The sequence below is a fragment of the Castanea sativa genome, chromosome 1, assembly GCF_040712315.1.
Source record: "Castanea sativa cultivar Marrone di Chiusa Pesio chromosome 1, ASM4071231v1".
Classification (NCBI taxonomy): domain Eukaryota; kingdom Viridiplantae; phylum Streptophyta; class Magnoliopsida; order Fagales; family Fagaceae; genus Castanea; species Castanea sativa.
This window is the reverse complement of record NC_134013.1, coordinates 19,216,079-19,236,551: the sequence shown is the minus strand read 5'-3', so window position 1 is coordinate 19,236,551 and position 20,473 is coordinate 19,216,079. Positions and strand designations below refer to the sequence as shown.

Below are 20,473 nucleotides of genomic sequence, written 5' to 3'. Positions count from 1 at the left end.
CATATAAAATGAGGTTTTATCAGTGATATTACTGGAGATGGAGGGCACATGCTGTAAGTGGCTAAAGCATTTTCATGCTATACTTATTAGTCTTGAGCTAGGGGTTGGATTTTTTTCATCCAAATGCTGATTAGAAAGCATTTGGATATCAGGAACAAGATGGCCTCACTGATTGGAAAGCTTATCTGGTATTGGTTCATGGTTTTGCTCTTCAGCTTGAGTTTGGGTTTTTGCTTAGTTTTGAGTCTGTCAAAATTCGCAATGTTTTGTGTTTGGGATTGTTGTTCAATCGTTATAAAGTTAGAAGAATCCTTTGATTTTGATTTGGGATCGTGACGACGGTCTAACCCCTTAACAACAATGTATATATATACGTGAGGAAGGTCTTACCCCCATTAACAACCATGTATATATATATATATATGCAAGGGAATATATAATTATTTCGAAATGTGATATAATTTGTAATTTATTATCTAAAATTTATTAAAAACAGTATATTATGATAAATCTTTTTCAGAAGAAATATGCTTACAAAATAAATAAGTATTTAACAATTAAAAATTTTCGCTTAGCCAAAGTCATGAGAGGGAGAGGTGATATGTGATGGAGAATTACGAAACTGAAGCACATCGATCCAAATTGGGGTTGTCAAAATACAAAAACTCTACAAGAAATAGAAAATAAATCCATCAAAACAAAGGGGAGAGAGAGAGAGAGAGAGAGAGAGAGAGAGTAATCAGCTTTTTTTTTTTTTTTTTTTTTAAATTTTACGGGCAAATCATGAACTAAATTATAGAGAATTGTTCAAAGGGAGTAATAGTAAATTTATAGAAAAGAAGAAGGGGAGAAGAAAAATTAAAAGAAAGGGAAGAGTTGGAGTAGTAATGGTTAGATAATAAATTATGGGGAAAAGAATAAAACAAAAGGGAGGAAAATGGTTAAGTAAAAATATTAAATGAATGAATTGGTAAAATTTCTTATAGTTGAATTTGTAAACTGATTCTATAAAATAAATATAAAAGATTTGTAAAGTTAGTAACGGAATAGTTTACATTAAGTGTAGGATAATATTGTAAAAATACTGTGTAGGAATAACCTCAAGAATGTGCAAAGTAGCATAGTGATGAGAAAGAATATCATAAGTTAAGATGCGTTTGAAAGAATGTTGCAAACTAGCATCTTGAGTTTCATAGACTCGATTTCAATCTAAAACTCGAGGGTTAAAAACTTGATTCCCAGTTGGTGAGTTGGCAGTATGATGCCACATAGATCTCGAGTCTTAGAGACTCGAGCTCCAAAAAGCAAAACTGACTCTCTAAGACTCGATTTTTGTACTTGAAAAATCAAATCTAAAGAAGAACAGAGGAAGAACGATTTGAAGAAGAACAAAGGAAGAACACGATCCGAAGAGGCACGATCTGGTTGATTCGACGAAGAATAGAGGAAGATCGTAGAACAGAGGAAGAACACGATCTGGTTGATTTGATGATTGAACGTTGGGTGAGCGAGTCTTCAGATTTGCAGTGTGTAAGAACAAAGAAGAAGAAGAAGGAAAAAATAAAACGCAAGGAAGAAGAACACGAGGAAGAAGAACATACAGGAAAAATAAAACGGTGAAACTCGAGTCTTCAAAACTTGAGTTCTACGTGGATATTTTTCCACCTTAGATGCCACTGCTTACAAATCGAGACTCAAAAACTTGAGTTTTATCTTGTAACTCAAGTTTTAGACACTCGAGATGCTAGTTTCCCACATTATTTTAAAATGTGACAACTAACAAAATTATTTGATATTTAAGGTTATTTGGAAAAACAAAAATCCTCAAACTTTACCATTAAGTTGCTTCAAGGTACAATATAATCATCTTTAGTACCAGTAAGCAAACAGTGATTGTAGTCGTACTATAATCATATTTGCAAGCTATTACAACTGATAGAGGAAAAGGATTGGAAATCATAATGAATTTAAGTCAAGAAGTGATGCAAAATACATGGGAACAACGCTTCCATGGACCATGTGAACACAAACCCTCATGTATAGTTCTCCAGGGAATACACTTGTACACCTGATGTACCATAAAGAAAATAAACTATTTCCAAAAAATAATGGCCATGAAAGACTACTTTTAGTGCTTTAAGAATGATAACTTACAACAAAAATGTCCAAAAAATGATTTCTCTAAGAAAAACCTTGAAATGGCTACATTTATTCAAAACCAACCACCAAGGCAGATAATCATTACACAGTATTTATGAATGTATCTCACATGTGAGGTTCTCGCAGAGCCGTGGGCAGCTGCAGTTCAGGCTCAAACTCATCAAGCCGGGAGAAGCAGCAGTCAACCATGTCTTTTGATACATCTGCTAAACTAGGAGGGTCCCACTGCATATTGGGAATTAAAAAGTAATTCACACTTTTCTTTTAACTTGAAACATGATTTAACGATTAAGATATATGAATTATGGAAAGAAAGATCGGATACCTTTGGCGCAAAGTCCTTATCCACCAATCGTGCCCGAACACCCTACAGATGAATGAAACGAAGGGGTAATGTAAGAGCAGATTCAACAGTGATCTTCACATTAGAAATGGTTTATCCCATACCTCACAAAAGTCATTTGAAACCCGTTTAGAAACCCCATTAAGGGAAATCCGGTATTCACGAGCAAGACATTGATCAAGAGTTTGAAATCTACCTTCACGTATCTAATTGCAAAGGAGAAAGTCAAGGCACGAAGTGTAAAAGCAAACACTGTTTACAACCACATGTAAGCAAACAAGTAAGGTAACTCACAGATTGCAAAGTAATTTTTAAGCTTAATGGGGAGGCTTCTCTTAGTTTCTTGAGGGCTGTTTTACACCATTCATCATAAGACTCCGCTGCCTCCTTTTCCTGAGCAAATTGGTAGGAAGAAACAACCAATCCATCAGGGTGCAAGTTCTAACTTATCAAAGAAAAATATATCAGGACATAAATTCTAGCAAAAATTGAGATAAAAAAGAGTTGCTAAATGTTATCCATACACAAACAATTGCCCCACCAGAGTTGGCTATCTATCAAATCAAATTTAATCACAAGTAACTTAAAAATGTGTTCTGTCTCTTCAATGCAAGGAACAATATTTCAGGCCTCATGAAATGCAGAATACCAGTCTTCCAGCTCTTTGCCTGAGACTGATGTGCAGCAAATACAAATTGATAGTTGAAGATTGATTTGTATTATATCTTTCAATCCAAGGCTTAATTTTTACCACTCTTTGTATAGAGTTCATTAGTTTTCTAGTAAAACTTTCTATATAACCGTCAGAATAAAATGATTAAGCTTGGACCCACTTTGCAAATCAGGCATATCAACAAATAAATCAAAATGAGATAACAATATCAGCTATATGAAATCAATCATGGTACTCCAAGCAATTAAGCTTTATGACTTCTGCAAAGATAGTGCTACAAATAATTAAATCCTAACAAATCCAGCTGATAATGGACTAAACATTAATAAGGCACTTGATGCAATTTGTTGCCCTCGATATTCTGAGAGCAGTAATGGACTTTTGCTTCCCACCGAAAGGGAGACAAAGTGCCTAACAAGAAAATTATTGACTGTTTAAAGAAGTTCATCATAACTTTTATGATAGAACCAATTATTTTTAAAAAAAATTTATAAGTATGATAGAACCAAATTTCCTATTTGGAAGGCAGGAAAAAATTTCCATTTTACTCTCTAAAGTGGAAAAACCAAAATAATAATAACGATGATGATGATCAACCAAAAAAGGATATGGTTTCACACTAACAGCCTAGATTCAGAAAGCGTCACAAAGACATGATTAGCCAACAGAAATCAACTTCAGGATGTGGAATTTATTTCAAAATTACCATAAATTTATAATATTGACTGAACATTCTTTCTAACTAAAAAAATTCGTATCTTTTACAGAAACCCCAGAAAATTTCTAGGGGGAAAAAAAGGAAAGACAATGCTCATGTACAAGAATAGAATCAACCACCAACTAATTTTGCTGGGCAGTGAACCTTTATCTGACAAAATTAAATTATTTTTTAAAATATTCACCATCATCCAACTCTATCAAGTACCTAGTGAAGAAACATTGTTTTATGCTTACCAAAGCATCGATAATTTCCTCAACTGTATCATGGCAGAAGCATCTATCAACTGTGTCAATCCTGAGTCAAAATCAAAACAGGACAGGCAAGTAAATTAAGTCAGAGACATCAGTGCCACTGCATGCATTTCTAAAATAGACCATCAAATACTGAATCCTCTTATTTCAAGAATACAAAATTTATATGAACAAAAATGAATTTATACAGAAAATGCCATCAGCATCAGTTAATTTTTTTGATCTACAGATCAATATTATGGAAAATCAAGATTTCAGACTATTTATAGAGGCAGAGAGGAACATTTGCACAGAGAACTATGTTTTCCATGGGGAATATCAACTTGACTTAGACACACACTTTTCCCTTCACTCTCATGCATGACTTGTGCAATTAGGAGCTCCATGTAACAAAAATAGTAAACTAAATCAACACGAGTCATTGGATATCAGTTATATCAAAGCAAGGTGGATTTGCAATTTTCTTATTCCAAAAATCTGAGAAACTGAAAATTGATTTTTCAAATGCAACCAACTAAATAAATTTGTCCAGTTTCTTAAAGCATGACAGGTAGATTTGTAAAGCACCTGTTTACACTACGAGTGTATAATAGATAATTAGATATCAGCTGATACATCTTCAGGTATTGTAGTTTCAGATGGAACTGAAATCAATGATGTCCCAGCAATCAAATTATGGGTCTTTATGATCTTTTAGAGAAATGAAAGTGTCCCTTCTTTCACCCTAGTAGTAATATCACCATGTCCAGTACTTCCATACTACACTAAGTGAAAACAACAGTCTTACAATGACCTGCAATATGAACATAGCCAAAGATATCTTCTTTTTTTTGATAAGTAATGAAAAAATATATTAGAGAAGAACACAGCCCCATACATAGGTAATGTACTAAAGAGGCAAAAACATCAGGAAACCAAATTACAATGATCAAGCAAAACAAGAAGGGAAAGACAAGAAAAAGAAGGTAAAACTAAACACCATTCGAGAAGAGTAAAAAAGAAAAAAGACTTAAACTCAAGAATGGACCGTTCGCGACCCTCAAAGCTTCTAGCAGCCCTATATATAATTTTACTTTTAACCTTAATAACTCTACTTTAAACATTAATGAATTTCTACACAAGCATGATGGACAATAAAATTGATAAAAATCTGCAGAACTAAGATGTATTTGTCAGATCATTACTTATGAAGAACACTCCCCCTGTCTGGATAGACAAGGTCACCATATTGCGCAAGGGCTGTCTCTATAACAGAAGGTTCATCTGTGATCAATTTACCAACGCGTTCTTCAACCCAAGCAAGTCTCTGTCAGAGAGAGTTGATAGCTAAAACTAAAAGCTGACAATAATGAAGAAAAAGCATAGAAAACAGAAATGAAGAAGTAAAGGAAGTGAAAACAAACTGCATTTAATGAATAATGTGTAGCAAGGCCACAGGCAATCATTTCTACACCATTGAGCTTGTCTCCTGTAAGAGCTAAGTATTCCCCTGCAATGAAAATAGAACGCAACAGTTCGCAAATATGTTTTCATGTTTACAGAAGAAATGGATAACAATTCAAAAAGTTAAATGCTCGGTCCCAGTGATTGAACAGTATAAAAACCATGTGAATCCAAGTACGTGTTTAAGTTTTTCTTGAAGATATTGCATACTTCAAATTGAACAAAATATCTTACCCAAATAGCCAGGTAGACGAGAAAGATAATAGGAAGCCCCTGCATCAGGATGGAAGCCCATTTGAGTCTCTGGGTTGGCAAAAACCTGCAATTTCATGCTGAGGTTAGAAGCTTTGGGCTATGCATCTACTTCACCAAAACATGGCGATTATACAAAAGTATATAAAGCACACCAGAAAGCAAAATTTCAGGATGCTTTACTTTTTCTTTTTTTTGATAAGTTCAGGATGCTTTACTGATGTTTGGGAGATTGAAAAATGCTACATACAGTTTTTGCTACTAAAGGTAATATCATGGAGCGATTGTAGAGATGTACATTTCATTACTTGGTTTTTATACTGATAAAAAGAATTTTAAAAAGTGATCCTCATCTCCCTGAGGAAACTGAACATATGTATTCTATCTGGAAGTCCTAACAAAACAGCAAAAGCATTCACACACAATCAAGATTATGCGCTTTTCATCTCATCCAAAGGTTAAGGCTATATACTATCTTTATTAGTCAAGATAATAGCTTAAAATCCAATAGCGCTCTTCATACAGCTGTTCAAAGCAACCTGGCCCTTTTCGGATGATATCACCAGCCAGTTTGGCTGGCATTGAATTTTATAAAAGCAAATTTGATCCGTGCAGGTATCAGATTGAAGGAAGCTTAATTGATTAACCAGACCAAACAATCTTCAGGTATCTCTCTCTCTGACAGTCACCACCATTTGCAGGTGAGACACTCCCTATTGTGGTCATGGGACGCCGGTCTGACTTCCACAAGTTTGAGATCTGGCAACAGTGAAGCCCCTCTCTCCCTCCCTCGATATCGGCTGCTTGTCGTTTTCATCGACTTGCTAAGCCAATGCAACCAACTGAATACCTGAAGACACCGTTCCTTCGGCATTATTACTGATGTTTGAACCTGACATGATGGGATCAGGTGGCACTTTGAACAAAAACCCGACTGAACCCGACCCATCAACAACCCTAGAGCTTCACTTAGCTTAACTTTTTACAGTTCATATAAAACAGGAGGATATTGATAGCTCAAAAGGAAAAAATAATTATATATTATATTATATATATAATATAATATAATAAATAAATATATATATATATATATATATATATATATATATATATATTCAGTTGGGAGTAGCAGCAGTTACATACTGTTTTTTCAGTCACTACACGAAACATTCCTGGAAGTGAAATTCCCGCCCCACCTCCCATAGTGATACCATCCAAGATAGCCACCTGTATAGATGTCAATTAAATGATCATCAATTTGCCAACTGGACAGTGATAGTCATATGGGTAAAAGGATTTTTTCCCCCCTAAGACAGAAGAAACCACAAGTATGCTACAACTCATCACATGATTAAAAAAAATGATAATGAAATATCATTCTATCACATAAACCTCCAATGCAAGATACCATAGTCAATGCTACAGACATCCTAACAAGATAAAGCAATTGGTAACAAAACTTATTTTAGTGATAATACATGAGAGAAGCAATTAACACATGACACTAGCCAACGTTTTTTATGACACACTATATGATACATTTCAAAAATGATAGGATACATTTTATATTAGATCAACATTATTGAGGCTTAATAAGCAGCCAGACTAAATTATGTTAGTGCTTCCTCAATACTTTAGATATGGGCTTACCCTCACTATGCCTATGGGGTATTTTACCAACATTTTTCAGTTATTCATAATGTCTCACTAAAAAGAAATAATTTAATTATCCATATCTTTATTAACATTACACCAATACAGAGGGGAAAAGGGGACAAGCAAGAAAATACATGGTCTAAATCCTTAATATTTTCACAGAATCACAGGCATTAAAAATGATTGAAACCTGGCCATGCCCCCAAGAAGAAAACTGACATCTCAGATAATTATATTATTCATTAAAATTTTCTGAAATTTCAAATTCAAAAGGAAGGAGATTAACTAAAATTTTCTGACATTTCCAAAACTTAAGGGAGGAATACTTACATGTGGTTTCAAATATGTTCGTTGAAGATATACAAACTTATATAGTGTTTCAAAAAACTTCTTACACTCCTCAACATTCCCTGCGTATGATCAAAATAAATATAAAGATATTAACAACCTACTCAATTTCTAATGAGACCATGAAGGTAACAACCGTTTCCCGACCAGAAGAAAATTGTAATAAGAAATTTGAAACCACAAATAGTCAGAGAAGACATCAGTTACACCTTATACATAGTTGTTGAAACTTGCTGATCCCAAATATACAACAACTATGTTTGGAACATTTTCATCCAAATAAATCCAAATTAAACCATGGCAAGCACCTCTGGACAACCTCTTAACACCCCTTCCCCTCCCTTTTGTTAAATTGATTCAGAATTCCAATGTTAATTTTGTTCTATACCCCATCTGCCAAACCTGGTCTAAATGAGCATAACATCTTCACTGATGTGCTTAGCCCTAACAAACAAGAGGTCCAAGACATAAAAATATTTATTTACTGGATTTTAGATTATAAATACCATTGTTTGATAATCAAATCCAAAAGCCACTAAATGTAAAAATCTATAAGATATTAAGATCTTCAATTTTTTATTTTTTTGGTTGGTGATGAATAAGCAATTTTACTTGTTGAGAACAAACTGTAGGATTCAATACAATGCTAGCATTTTGGCCTGATTACTGAGAACCATACTAAATAACCATCTGATTCATCATTACTATAATCTGTAATATGACACTGACCCAGTTAAACAATGGGGCATATGACTAGAATCAGTATTCTTCTCCTCTATAATGAAAATTAGCCAGATATGCACATCAGAAACAACAATTTTACTAATTGAGTGCTTGTTGATGTGTAAATAAGTTCATACCCACAAAAAAAAGGCAGAATTCTTTAGACCCACTGCCATGAAAAATGAAAGTAGGTCTTAAAAAGTGCCAAAGAAAAGGAAAACAAAATTATTTGCTTTTGCATTGGTTCCAAAATTAGTGACTACATTATGTAAACCTAATCACTCTTAATAATACCTTAAAAAGAAAAGTATGGAGGACATTGAGTCTAATAATTAAGGAAAAGATCAAAAGGCAACGCACCGTCATTGATTAACCGATAAAGGGTAACAACATCTGCACCAGAACAGAAAGCCCTGCCACTACCCTTCAAAAAAAATTCAAGATAGCATCTCAGACATAAAGGTGGCCAAATTTGAAGCATAGGGGCATGTTTACATGTTCAAAATCACTTCCACAAATGATTTTAATGAATTAGACACATAGAATGCATTTGGAAGCTCATTTCCATTAACAGTATCACGAAAATTATTTTAAAAATGCATTCCTCCAGAAACATCCTAAAAGCAGCTTTCCATGTCTTCATTTTTATATATCATTTAAATAGAATATAAGAGCACAACACATCCCCAAGATTAGAGTCCATCTACATTCTCAATGTAATCTTTTTTCTTCCCCCTAATGCCAGGGCCACTCCACACCTCTTGCCTTTTTCGCAATCATATGACAACGTTGGCCAATTTCAGTGTAATCATAAAACAATATTAGCAACTCACATAGACGGCAAACTTGTAGAAGATGTTATTGAACATGAAATCAAACATGCCCCCCCCCCCCCCCCCCAAAAAAAATATAAGAAGAACAAAGAGTTTTGTGTGTGTCAGGGCAACCGGAAACAATGTAATACCTTCATAAAGACAAAGCCGATATTCGAGTTTTCTTCCCATGATTCATACAATCTCTTAAGCCGAGCAACCTACAAAATTATAAAGGGGGAAAAAAACTCCAATTAAAAAATTTACCAAATGGGCATGAACTAAAATGAACAGACAACCACATGAAGAAAGTGATGGAAAATGGAGAAAATGTAACAAAAAGAAAAAAGAAAAAAACCATAGAAGTAGTGAGAGCATTGAGAGCAGAAGGTCTGTTGAGAATGGAAGCTCTTGACTTAGCTCTTCCTTGAACCAAAACCTGAAAGCACACGCAAATTCGAAACCTTTGAGATCAATAGAGCAAGACCCACAAATGGGGTTTCATTTAAGATACAAAAAGGACAAAATTTGTAGAGAAAAAAAAAAAAAAGAGAGCACAGGCATTGAAATCTCTAAAAGTGAGTACATACATGGAGGTACAAAAACATATAGATAGAGATAAATGGGGAGAGACCTGGTCTTCGACATCATCGTTTTGGGGGGCGTAGTTTGGTTGAGCAGAAAAGGGTCTTTGGTAATGGTGAGAAAGAAATCTGGGTCTTTGAAATGAACAACTATTTCTACTTCTCAAACCCACCAAAGCTTTCAAACTCTGCATCTTCTACTTCTACTTCTAAAAACACAAAAACACACTCTGTCTCTGCTACACTACACTACACTACACACTCTCTCTCTCCTCCTAAGTCACAGTCACAGTCACAGAACAGAACAGAACAGTAGAGGTTGGTTTCAGCTCTCAAATTCTCCAAACCCTCAACCTCAACCTCAACCAGTGTGCTACTTTGGTCATCATACGATTCATACTACGTCGTATTGTGAGGCACACATTTTGTCGGGTAATAAATTCGACATTCTAAGATGGTCGGGCTTTTGTGTAGCCCAGTTGTATTATGTTTGGGCTTTTTTTTTAAGGCGTCTTAATTCTTTCTTTTTGGTGCCTGTTTGTTATTCTATAATAATTGCTTCTTAGTCTTTGTTATCAAGCTAAAGCACTAATCTTTCTCAAAAAAAAAAAAAAAAAGCTAAAGCACTAATAATTTGGTATAAGTAGGGTTTAAACTTCAAATCTTTTATTTAATTACAAAATTTTTTATTAGTTGAGCTAACTAAAATTCGCAAAAACCTTTTAACTTGAGTTGAGTTGTTATATTTACGTACACTCAATTTTAAATAAGTGAGAGGGTCATTAATCTCTGTATGTATCTTTTTCTTTTGTTGAGAATTATGCATCTATCATTTTTCTTTTTGAAAATGTTGATTTTAAGCCCTATTTATATGTAAAATATTGATTATGCATCTATCATTTTTATTTTTCACATATTTCCCCTAAAATTAAGTATATGTATGATCTAAATAAAAAGAAACATTTTATTTTCTGAAATTAGTTACATATACTTAATTTTTTAAGGGAAATATGTGAAAAATTAAAATGTCACACTAGTAATTCTCACAAAAGCAAGATATGTGAGAATTGGTATCTCCTTAACTAAAAGGAGAGATGTAGAATTCCCACAATTCATGGAAATTATAATTTTCGATAAATTAATCAGATGAACAACCAATTTTCATGAATGATTACAATTTTTTGTCCTGAATTCTTACATAAATTGAATTTGGGTTCTCCCTCTGGGATTTATTTATTTTTCACACATTTGGATTTATTTATTTTGTTTGTGTTGGATAAAATAAAAGTGAAGGTGAGAGATATTTCAAAGGCTTAAGCTTGGTTTTGGCATTGATTGGGGTTCTAATATAAAACCCAGGGATGTTTACTGACAGTATCTTGTTTAAATGCCACGATAATTTTTTTGGGGGAGAGATGCTACCAAATTTTTTTAATGTTCATGGAGACATTAACTATACAATTGCTTAATTTTCATACAACATGATGCTAATTGAGACCCACAAAAAATTTAAATATAATTTTATAAGGATATCTATAAAAATTGGCGAAAATGTAATTTTGTTCTAGTGTTAAAACCAAAAACATGAATAAGAATAATTATTCAATTACAAACTTTTATTCCTCGTAATACCAAATCCAATTCCTTAACTAATTTACATCAAATGTACTAAACCCTTTGTTTCAAGCCTATCATTTTCTGGTTTGGAACTTGCCTAAAGCAACAAGTTCAGCTACTCCTCAGCTTTAATTACTTTCAGACCATTATTTACTGATTTGGAACTAACCCAAATCAACAAGTTCAATTACTCCTCATCTTGGACAAGCATGACCAACATCCAACTCTTCAACCGGAATAGCATATGGCGAACTCCAGTCAGCATCAAAGATTTGTTGAAGTTGTGAAACAATGGCAGGGTTGTATGTTCCAAAGCTGACACCAGCTGTTGTATAGAAGTAATCCCAAATAAGATTGCTTGTGCCAATGTGGGCTCGCACATCGCTAACTGCATACTTTCCATGGTTTACCCTAGTATACCCAGGGTAAACATTTCCTGTACTAGTTCCCTTTTGAGTAGCAGGTCCTGTCAAATTGAAACCTGGAACCCTGTAGTACTTAATCTCAACTTTTCCAAAACACTTGTTGTACTTTGATGAATTGCAGAGAACATTGGAGTAAAGGAGAGACTTCAGGTACTGATCAGTATTGTCGATAAAATGTGCCCAGTAGGCTACTAATATCTTCACTGTTGCATCCTTGGAGAAGACAACCTACTAATCATAAATTTTGTAAGACTATAAAACCTGGAACGTCGAAGGTTCTAATAAAGATATAAACAGGTGAAAATCTATTAAATGAGTAAAATCATGTTTGGTAACAATGAAAGATAATCCATTCCACCTTTTGGTAGCATTTGAAATAAGTCTCTCGTTTTCCTTGCCAATAGAAAGAACACTTCTTGTGCCTTCAAAGATAAGGAAACTCAAAACAGCAAGATAGCATGAATTCATTTCACTAGGTGTTAAACAAGCTGCCAAAACCTAGGGAGTTCTCTCTCTCTCTCTCCCTCTCTGTGGGTTTGGGGGGTGGGTGGGGGGGGGGGGGGAGGTTCTTCGTGCTAAATTCCCAAGCCACCAACCTCCATATATATATATATATATATATATATATATATATATTTACTGCATATAAGATAATTGGTCCAGATTTTTCTGGACAAATTTTCTTTTCAACATGGTCAGAATCTTTATTCAAATGACTTAGGTATGTTAAATGGTCCTGGAAATGCTTATTGCAATCATGGACAAGTAACAATGACAGCATTATCAATCGCTATTCACTACTTTGCTGCAGAAACTTTTTTCAAGGAATGCATAAGGAAGTACCATTAAATCCTCCACCGGAGAATAAAACTCAAATGAATACTTAAATCTTGTTATTCATATTGGGGTCCACCAATATCAGGCTGATGCCAGTGTATTTAGAAAAGGAAGGGTGTGTGGCCTGGCAAAAAAACTCCACTAGTATCAGAAGCTGGTCTGTAATTTTTTTCCATATAAAATCTCATCAATTGCTTATGTCCTAACCTGAAAGTGAACAGGCTTTTGTTTTATGAATAAAGTATTTGAACACACCAAACCTAGAACACATACACAAAATGTTAGGTGTGGTGGCAGATTGGCCATAAAACCATACTTTCTTTTTTTGATAGGAAAAAAAAGAAAGTATGGTTCAAGGGCCATTGAACCATACTTTCCAGGCAAACCAATTAAACAGATGAACAGTAAGCATCTAAGCACATGGTTCCAATCTCAGAGTATAAGTCCTCAAGTTTAGACAAATGGAAATAAATTTAAAAATTACAAGACAATTCGAATTGATGTGTTAATACATGAATTGGTGTATGTGATACCCAAAATTGTTTGAATTGGATTAAATTTTATGACTATGTGTCATGTGGGTGTGTTTAGTTCCACATTAGGCCATATAGAGAAGGGGAAATTTTCCTCTTTGCATAGAATATGATGATAAGAGCCCAAAAAGCAGTCATGCAAACTATATTGGAGGCAACTACTTTAGATCATGTTGGCATTGAATATGGAACTCCCTACTCTTAAAAAGCGCCTGAAACAAACCTTAAATCCTCCAATCCACAATAAGAAATAAAATGTAATAGATAATAGGGGTGATGATGATGGTGATGTTTCTTGGCCAAGGCAGGCCCTAAGTTTTGTTGTCTACACACACACACACACACACACACATAGAGAGAGAGAGAGAGAGAGAGAGAGAGAGAGAGAGGCGTCACCCTAAACCTCTCTCCTTATGTAATGGTAGCACACTCCTAAGAAACTAGAAAAATTGGCTAACACTACTTTGCTAACTAGTTGTAACAAGAAGCTAACAATGTTTCAAGAATATAAGAAGCAATGGCATTAAAAGTTACCTCTGATACAGCAGAGGAAAGGGATGACCAATAAACTGTTGGCTTCATATATTGGGACTGACCAAGCCAGTCCATTGTACTAATTCTAAGAGTTGCTCCGCTTCCTACAGACTGTATTGTCTCCACCCATGCCTGTTCATCTGCTGGGTATGTGCCAAATGATAGCTGCCAAACACAATTGCAACAAAATTAAAGCATAAAACACAATGCTTCCAAAATGCTAAACGTGCACATCCAGAAATAGCAATGAGATAACAATTAAAAATAGGCTATAAGTGCAGATAATACCAACCCTATATATATACACTCCCCAATGGGTTTTCTATGACATCTTAATGGTCCTAGAACCCCTTTGTTCACACTTTATAGAGGGTTTTAAGCAAATATTAACTAAAATGATTTTGAGTAAGATGCACCTTTATTAGGCATTTGCACTTGATGACCTTTGCCTAAAATCACTTTTGGGCATCATTATTAGACAAAAATCACTTTCTGCATATGTGCCATTTGGTACTAATTCAAAAAAATGTTGTTCCAAGGCCATTACATGCTTTGGTATTCCAGTTCATTACAGCTCAGCATTTGAAATGTATTGAATAGGTTACCAACTAATGTCATTTCAGTTCAACATTATAATTGGTTGTAATAGTTTCAATCTAAATGATAAGTTTGTGAGCTAATATTACTTAATATAATGAAAATTCAATTTCTAAGCAACCCTAGATTTGTATTAGATAACAGAACAATACAAAAGCCACATCACCAACAAAATTTTAGGAATTCCCAGTTACCTCTGGAGGAGCAAAAGAGAGATAGCTAGATTCAGGCTTCGAAGTTGAATAGTTCTGCCCGGGACTCTGAATTGGCAATTTAAACATATGAGGGTGGGACAATGTAGGATACCCTGCTACATGGGGAATCCTCACAAAATGATCATCAAGAGGCGACCTGTGATGATACAATATATATACAATTAACTATCATAGCTTTTTTCCCCTCGCTTCATTTGCTTGCCAACAAGACAAATGACCATAAAAAAGATGAATAAAATTGTGCCATTCAAGCAAATCATTAGGCTTTCTTTGCTAATGGTATACAAGCTCATAAATGACCAAAATATCATTCTTTTATTGGGAAGAGAGGAGGGTGGGGGAGTGGGGGGGAATAAATATAGCTGCAGTGTGCAGGTTAAGCTAGATGATCAGGTAAAAGAACAAAACTAGTAGCTGCAGAAATATGCTTTCTAAAATATAAATAAGATTGTAATTTTTCTTGCAAAATGAAAAAGAAAGCTCTATAAGAAACTTGGAGATGGAATTTTGACTATACTAGAAATCCTTCTGCGGGTAGATCAAGTTTAAATTCAGCATATACACTAGGAATTATTATAAAATAAAAAAAATTGGGGGAGGGGGCCTTCAGCAAGCTTGCTTGCTTTTCTCTCTCTCTCTCTTTCCAAGCAATCACCACCAGTCAATTTCAAGCAAAATAGTCTTTTTAAAGTTTAACTAATTTCTTGTTATAATGCTACCCATTATTTCTAAATTCCTGCAAACAAGATTCTTGTACATCTATAAGCCAAAATGTTATTATTCGTCTCTCAGGCTTGAGGCCACCATTCAGAAGGGGCCATCACTAAATTAGGGACAAGCAAACTGATTTTGCAAGCAATTTTGCAGAAAAGTACAGCTTAATTGTAAAGCAGATGTAATGTATATATTATATTTATCTTACACTTACACTATTATCCCTTCCATAATAGCAAAATTCCAGAAAAAAAGGAGATGCATAGTGATCAAATCTCAAAATGTATACACACACACAAAAAGAAAAAGAAAAATCAACGGAAAATGATACCCCGTAAGCATGAATAATAATAACAAGTGAAGATGGCAAACTATCTAAGCACTTGGGGAAGAGAAATCATTTTTACATGATTAGCACTTCTGAAGATAAAAACTCAACTGAGGTTGTTTCTCGAAATAAGCCTCTGACTTACCAGCACCTCTCTTCAGAATCAACAAAGCGTGACCAGCAAGGAACTTTTCTTTCTAACTGCCATTGTTGATCCCACACTGTTTTGGTGTAAGCTGAAGGATTGAGATGTGCAAGATTCCACAGGTTTTCAAAGTAGGCTTCAACCTTCTTCGCAATTTTTGGACAACCAACAAGATAAATACCAACTTCCTTCACCTATAACCATTCAATAATGACACCTTATAACATGGTTGAATTGAAAACTAACTTGCTGAAACAATTAGAAGAGTGAACTTTTAAAATAAACAGTTCAATATAGATTTATGATTGCTCCTAATCTGCCGCTCTGCCAATTCTTCTCTTTGCAGGATTCTCACTCTCACCTCTTTATCATTATTTTGAGCTACTGACTAAGAAATTGCCCCACGTCTTTATCTGGTTATGGCTTTTACTACTTTTTATAGGTAAATACCAACTTCCAGCTTATACTATTTTTTACTGAATGATTTTGCTCCGAGAGACTAATAAGAGTTTATGGTTTTTCTCTACATGACAAGATAAAACTGTGTCAGAATACCTGTGTGAGAGACTTCCAGTCATTGTTTGCAGATCCAATATATACATCTCGACGATTTGATATCCATACTTTTGCATGGACTATGCCAGAACCCCACCATTCACTATGCAATAAAGTCACACTCTTCACATTTGGCCTTCCTGAAGCAAGGTTGGATGGTTCTTTTGTATAGTCTGGATAAACTCCTGAGTGTGACACTAGCCTACAGAGTAATCAATTTCATATAAAGAACAATTAGTTTAAATATGTAGAATATAGTAAATGCAAACTGACAAAAACAAAAAGAGGCAGAAATGCAAACCTAACATGAACCATGTCCATGATATCGATGTGTTTCTATGATTATCCATAAATTAGGTAGAAAAATGACACATTACCCACTAATGGCTGAGCTATTATAATTGTTCACACAATTACTAATATACACAGTATATTTTATGTTAAAAACATATGTATTTTTCAACTAAAAACTACATTCATCATACAAAATAAAATTGAATACACACACACACACACTCTAAACATATTAAATGCTTTGAGGCTGTTACAAGTTTGAAAATGTAAATTTGAGTATAAGTGATATGGTGCTTGTAGGAGATGTTGGAAGTATTGATGAGTTAGCAATATTATCTGTTTTAGAATTGGGAGTTTGCTAATGAACTATTTAGGCATGCCTTTGGGTTCATCATTCAAGGCAACAACAGTGTGGAACCCCATTTTAGAGAAAATGGAGCATAGATTATATAGGTTGGAAAAAATTAAAATTATCTGTCAAAAGGGGGAAGGTTGACACTGCTGAAAAGTATGATTTGAAGTCTTCCAACTTACTATCTTTCCTTGTTTATCAATGTTTCCTATGTCAAATAGGTTAGAGAGGTTGTAAAAGAGTTTTTATGGATTGGTCTAGGAAATGAGTTCAAATTCCATTTAGTGGATTAGAATACAATGTGTTCTCCAATTGTCAGAAGGGATTTGGGGGTGCGCAAGTTAAGCATTTTTAACCAAACTTTCCTAGGAAAGTGGCTTTGGCCTTTTAGGGAGGAAGAAATACATTTATGGAAAGTTGGAAACAAGTCGTAGCAATAAAGTATGAAGTGGATTGGGGAGGCTGTACAAAGAAGCAAGTGCAAAGAACTCATGGTTGTAGCTTATGGAGATTTAGTTTTCATGTAGAGGCATTTGATGCGCCAAGCTCCAAAGTGGGTCGCTTTCTTTGTGTTGACAACAACATGTGGGAAAATTTTGATTAATAATCAATCAAGCTAGTAGATCGGTGCTATATGTGTAGGTGCAGTAGGGAGAGGTTGGATCATTTGTCGCTTCATTGTGATCTTGCATGTGCTTTGTTGAGCTTTGTTCTTTGCGCGTGTTTGCAAATAGAATGATTGACATATTGGCTAGTTAGAGAAATTGGTTTGCTAATCACTCTTCCACCATTTGGAATTTAACCAGCTTATGCTTAATATTGGATATTGTGGATGGAGTGGAACAATCACACTTCTGAAGATATGAAAGCTTTGTAGATGCAATTGAAGACATCTTTCTTTAGATTACTATTTGAAAGGTCTGCTGTTACTCAGGACTCAATGATAGTACCATTGCAAATATAATCTCATTCATTTGCTTGTAACTCTTTGGATGAAATTCTTTAGACTATCTTGTCTTGTGTATCACTCTTGTACACAAGTCATTAAATTAGTTATAAAAGTAATGTATTCTGAACCGCATATATTATTTTCAGTAATTACTCTTACACACACCTTGTTTTCAAGTAACAATTTCAGTTAAAATACAAGTGGGTGTGCGTATTTAGCATTGATTATATTATTTTTCCAACTCATAAACCACTGTAAACGTTTTTCCACCTCAGATACTACTGTATATATATATTGTTTTTTGTTAAGTGAAGTGAAGAACAATATAAAGTGGATGGGGTTTTACAGGAAAAAGGAGCACTCTGTCACACTTTGTAATTTGTCCAAATATAATGATGCATCTCTTTTGCTTGAGAAATAGGTTGAAGTAAGTAACTAACTTTAAAAAAAGACATGAAATTGAATTATTGAAAGGCATCTTATCATGTATGTATCTATCACCATTCACCAGACACCAATCAAACAACTAAAAAAAATAGACAGAAACAATGGAAACGTTGCGTGCATAGAGTTGAGTTGCGTATTGTTTGTACCTAATGGAAACATTGCGATCAGCTGCGTCCTCAATGGCCTTGTAAACCTGAGACCCTTGAGCAGCACCGAATCTGCTCATATCAGCTTTCGAATATCCATAGTCCCCAGAACGAGGGTCTTCGGGTTGCGCATTCAGCTGCCAGTACTGAGCTATTATGTCCAGTTTATGGCTCGAGTTCTGAGCTAACCAGCGAAACACATCCCCTAAGCCAAAAACAAAAAACCAAAAAAAACCCAGAATCAGTATACACTTTTTGACACTCATAAAAAACAAAACAACGTCTTAATATATGATATTGTTACCGGTGGAGAGGACACCAGAGACTCGAGCGAGGTGGGGCATGTCGGTGGGGATGGACTGGACCAACCACGCTTTGCATTGGTGTTCTGATACTGATACAGACACGTGTGGCAAACACAGAGTTGCTGACAAAAATACTAAAACCATAAACATGGTTCTGCTTCTACTTCTGTTGCCAATGCTCACTTCCATTTCTCTCTTTTCTCTTTCTCTCAAAATGCGTGGGTGAGGTGAGGGGTAGGGGTTGAGTATTTGTAATGATGAAGTTGAAGTCTGAACGAAAAGTTGGACGGTCAATGATATAGAGCAGAATATCTTTATGGAATCATTTCTTTTCCTCCCTAATCTACAGGGAATTATTTGACTAATAATATACGCTTCAATCAAATAATATACTAATAACTAATAACAAAGGTTTACAATATTTTTTCAACAAATTTTACACGTAAATTATTGCCAGTTGTAATTTAAAATTTGAACACACTAAAAATTATATTCTTATCTACCGATAAATAATCTTAAGAATTTGCTGAAAAATGTTTATATATATATATATATATATATATATAAGTGCTATGTCTAAAACAAGTGGTAAATTATTATTAGTTTTAATTTAAATTCATAACTTAAATTACTTTTTTCGCTCACTTATAATAATTAATAACAACTTACTACCTATAATTTGTTGTAAAAATATCTAGACATAGCATTTCCCTAATGTGGCGTTTGGTATGGGGTAATGTTTTAGGATTCCCAGGAATGTTTAAAGATTCCCATGTTTGGTTACAAATCACGCTAAGGAATCAGATGCCAGGAGAATGTGGATTCCCCTCTCAGTAGGAATGTGGATTCCCTTTAAAACAGGTGGGAATCCAGATTCCCAAGCTTAAAGGAAATTGTATTTTTTATAAATTGACAATTTTAACCATTTTTTCATTATCATTTAAGCAATTAAGATCAAATATAAAACAAATTATTATGGATTAAATTCTTTTAAAATTATTATTAAGAATAAAAGCATTTGAGAATTTATATAGTTATTTTTGTATTGTACCTGTCATTTTGAAATGTTTAGACTATAATTTTAATGAATTTTTCATAATTAATAATTTATATTTGGTTTTTCATTATTTATTTAGATGAAGATTTTTTTTTTTAAGGACTTGATAATTCACATTCAAATCTAAGGATAGAATAGGAAAAATAAATAATTCATTTAAGATTCCTGGGAATAAACCAAATATTATCATCTCACATTCCTAGGAATCTTAAAATATTCCCAATGAAACCAAACACAGGAATAGCTACATTCTTAGGAATGTGATTCCTAGGAATCACATTCCTAGGAATCTGGATAACGAGAGTAATGTGGATTCCCTGTACCAAACGCCACATAAAGGAAATGATGTGAATATTGCATTTTTGGTTAAGCTATTATGAATTATTACTATTATTGTGATATCCACTTCACGTATTTCTTTCCGTTGTCATTTTCAAATACTAGATATTGGTGTTGA

General features: G+C 34.2%; 2 protein-coding genes across 2 annotated transcripts; both read right to left on the bottom strand.

Annotated features, from left to right (window-relative positions):
* Window positions 1–1,938: 1,938 nt before the first annotated feature.
* On the bottom strand, window positions 1,939–10,352 carry LOC142622746 (small ribosomal subunit protein mS47). The gene is made up of 14 exons (XM_075796271.1): window positions 10,017–10,352; window positions 9,741–9,821; window positions 9,535–9,603; window positions 8,931–8,994; window positions 7,830–7,909; window positions 6,987–7,070; window positions 5,826–5,910; window positions 5,552–5,637; window positions 5,333–5,454; window positions 4,131–4,191; window positions 2,798–2,896; window positions 2,608–2,709; window positions 2,486–2,527; window positions 1,939–2,385 (listed from the first exon to the last, which is right to left on the bottom strand). Exons 1-14 carry the CDS (start codon window positions 10,158–10,160, stop codon window positions 2,266–2,268), a joined length of 1,239 nt encoding a protein of 412 aa, XP_075652386.1. The 5' UTR covers window positions 10,161–10,352; the 3' UTR covers window positions 1,939–2,265.
* A 1,203-nt stretch (window positions 10,353–11,555) lies between these two features.
* On the bottom strand, window positions 11,556–19,221 carry LOC142623466 (uncharacterized). Its single transcript, XM_075796894.1, has 7 exons — window positions 18,959–19,221; window positions 18,655–18,859; window positions 16,467–16,668; window positions 15,912–16,105; window positions 14,704–14,860; window positions 13,913–14,077; window positions 11,556–12,236 (listed from the first exon to the last, which is right to left on the bottom strand). Exons 1-7 carry the CDS (start codon window positions 19,146–19,148, stop codon window positions 11,778–11,780), a joined length of 1,572 nt encoding a protein of 523 aa, XP_075653009.1. The 5' UTR covers window positions 19,149–19,221; the 3' UTR covers window positions 11,556–11,777.
* Between the last annotated feature and the right edge of the window lie 1,252 nt (window positions 19,222–20,473).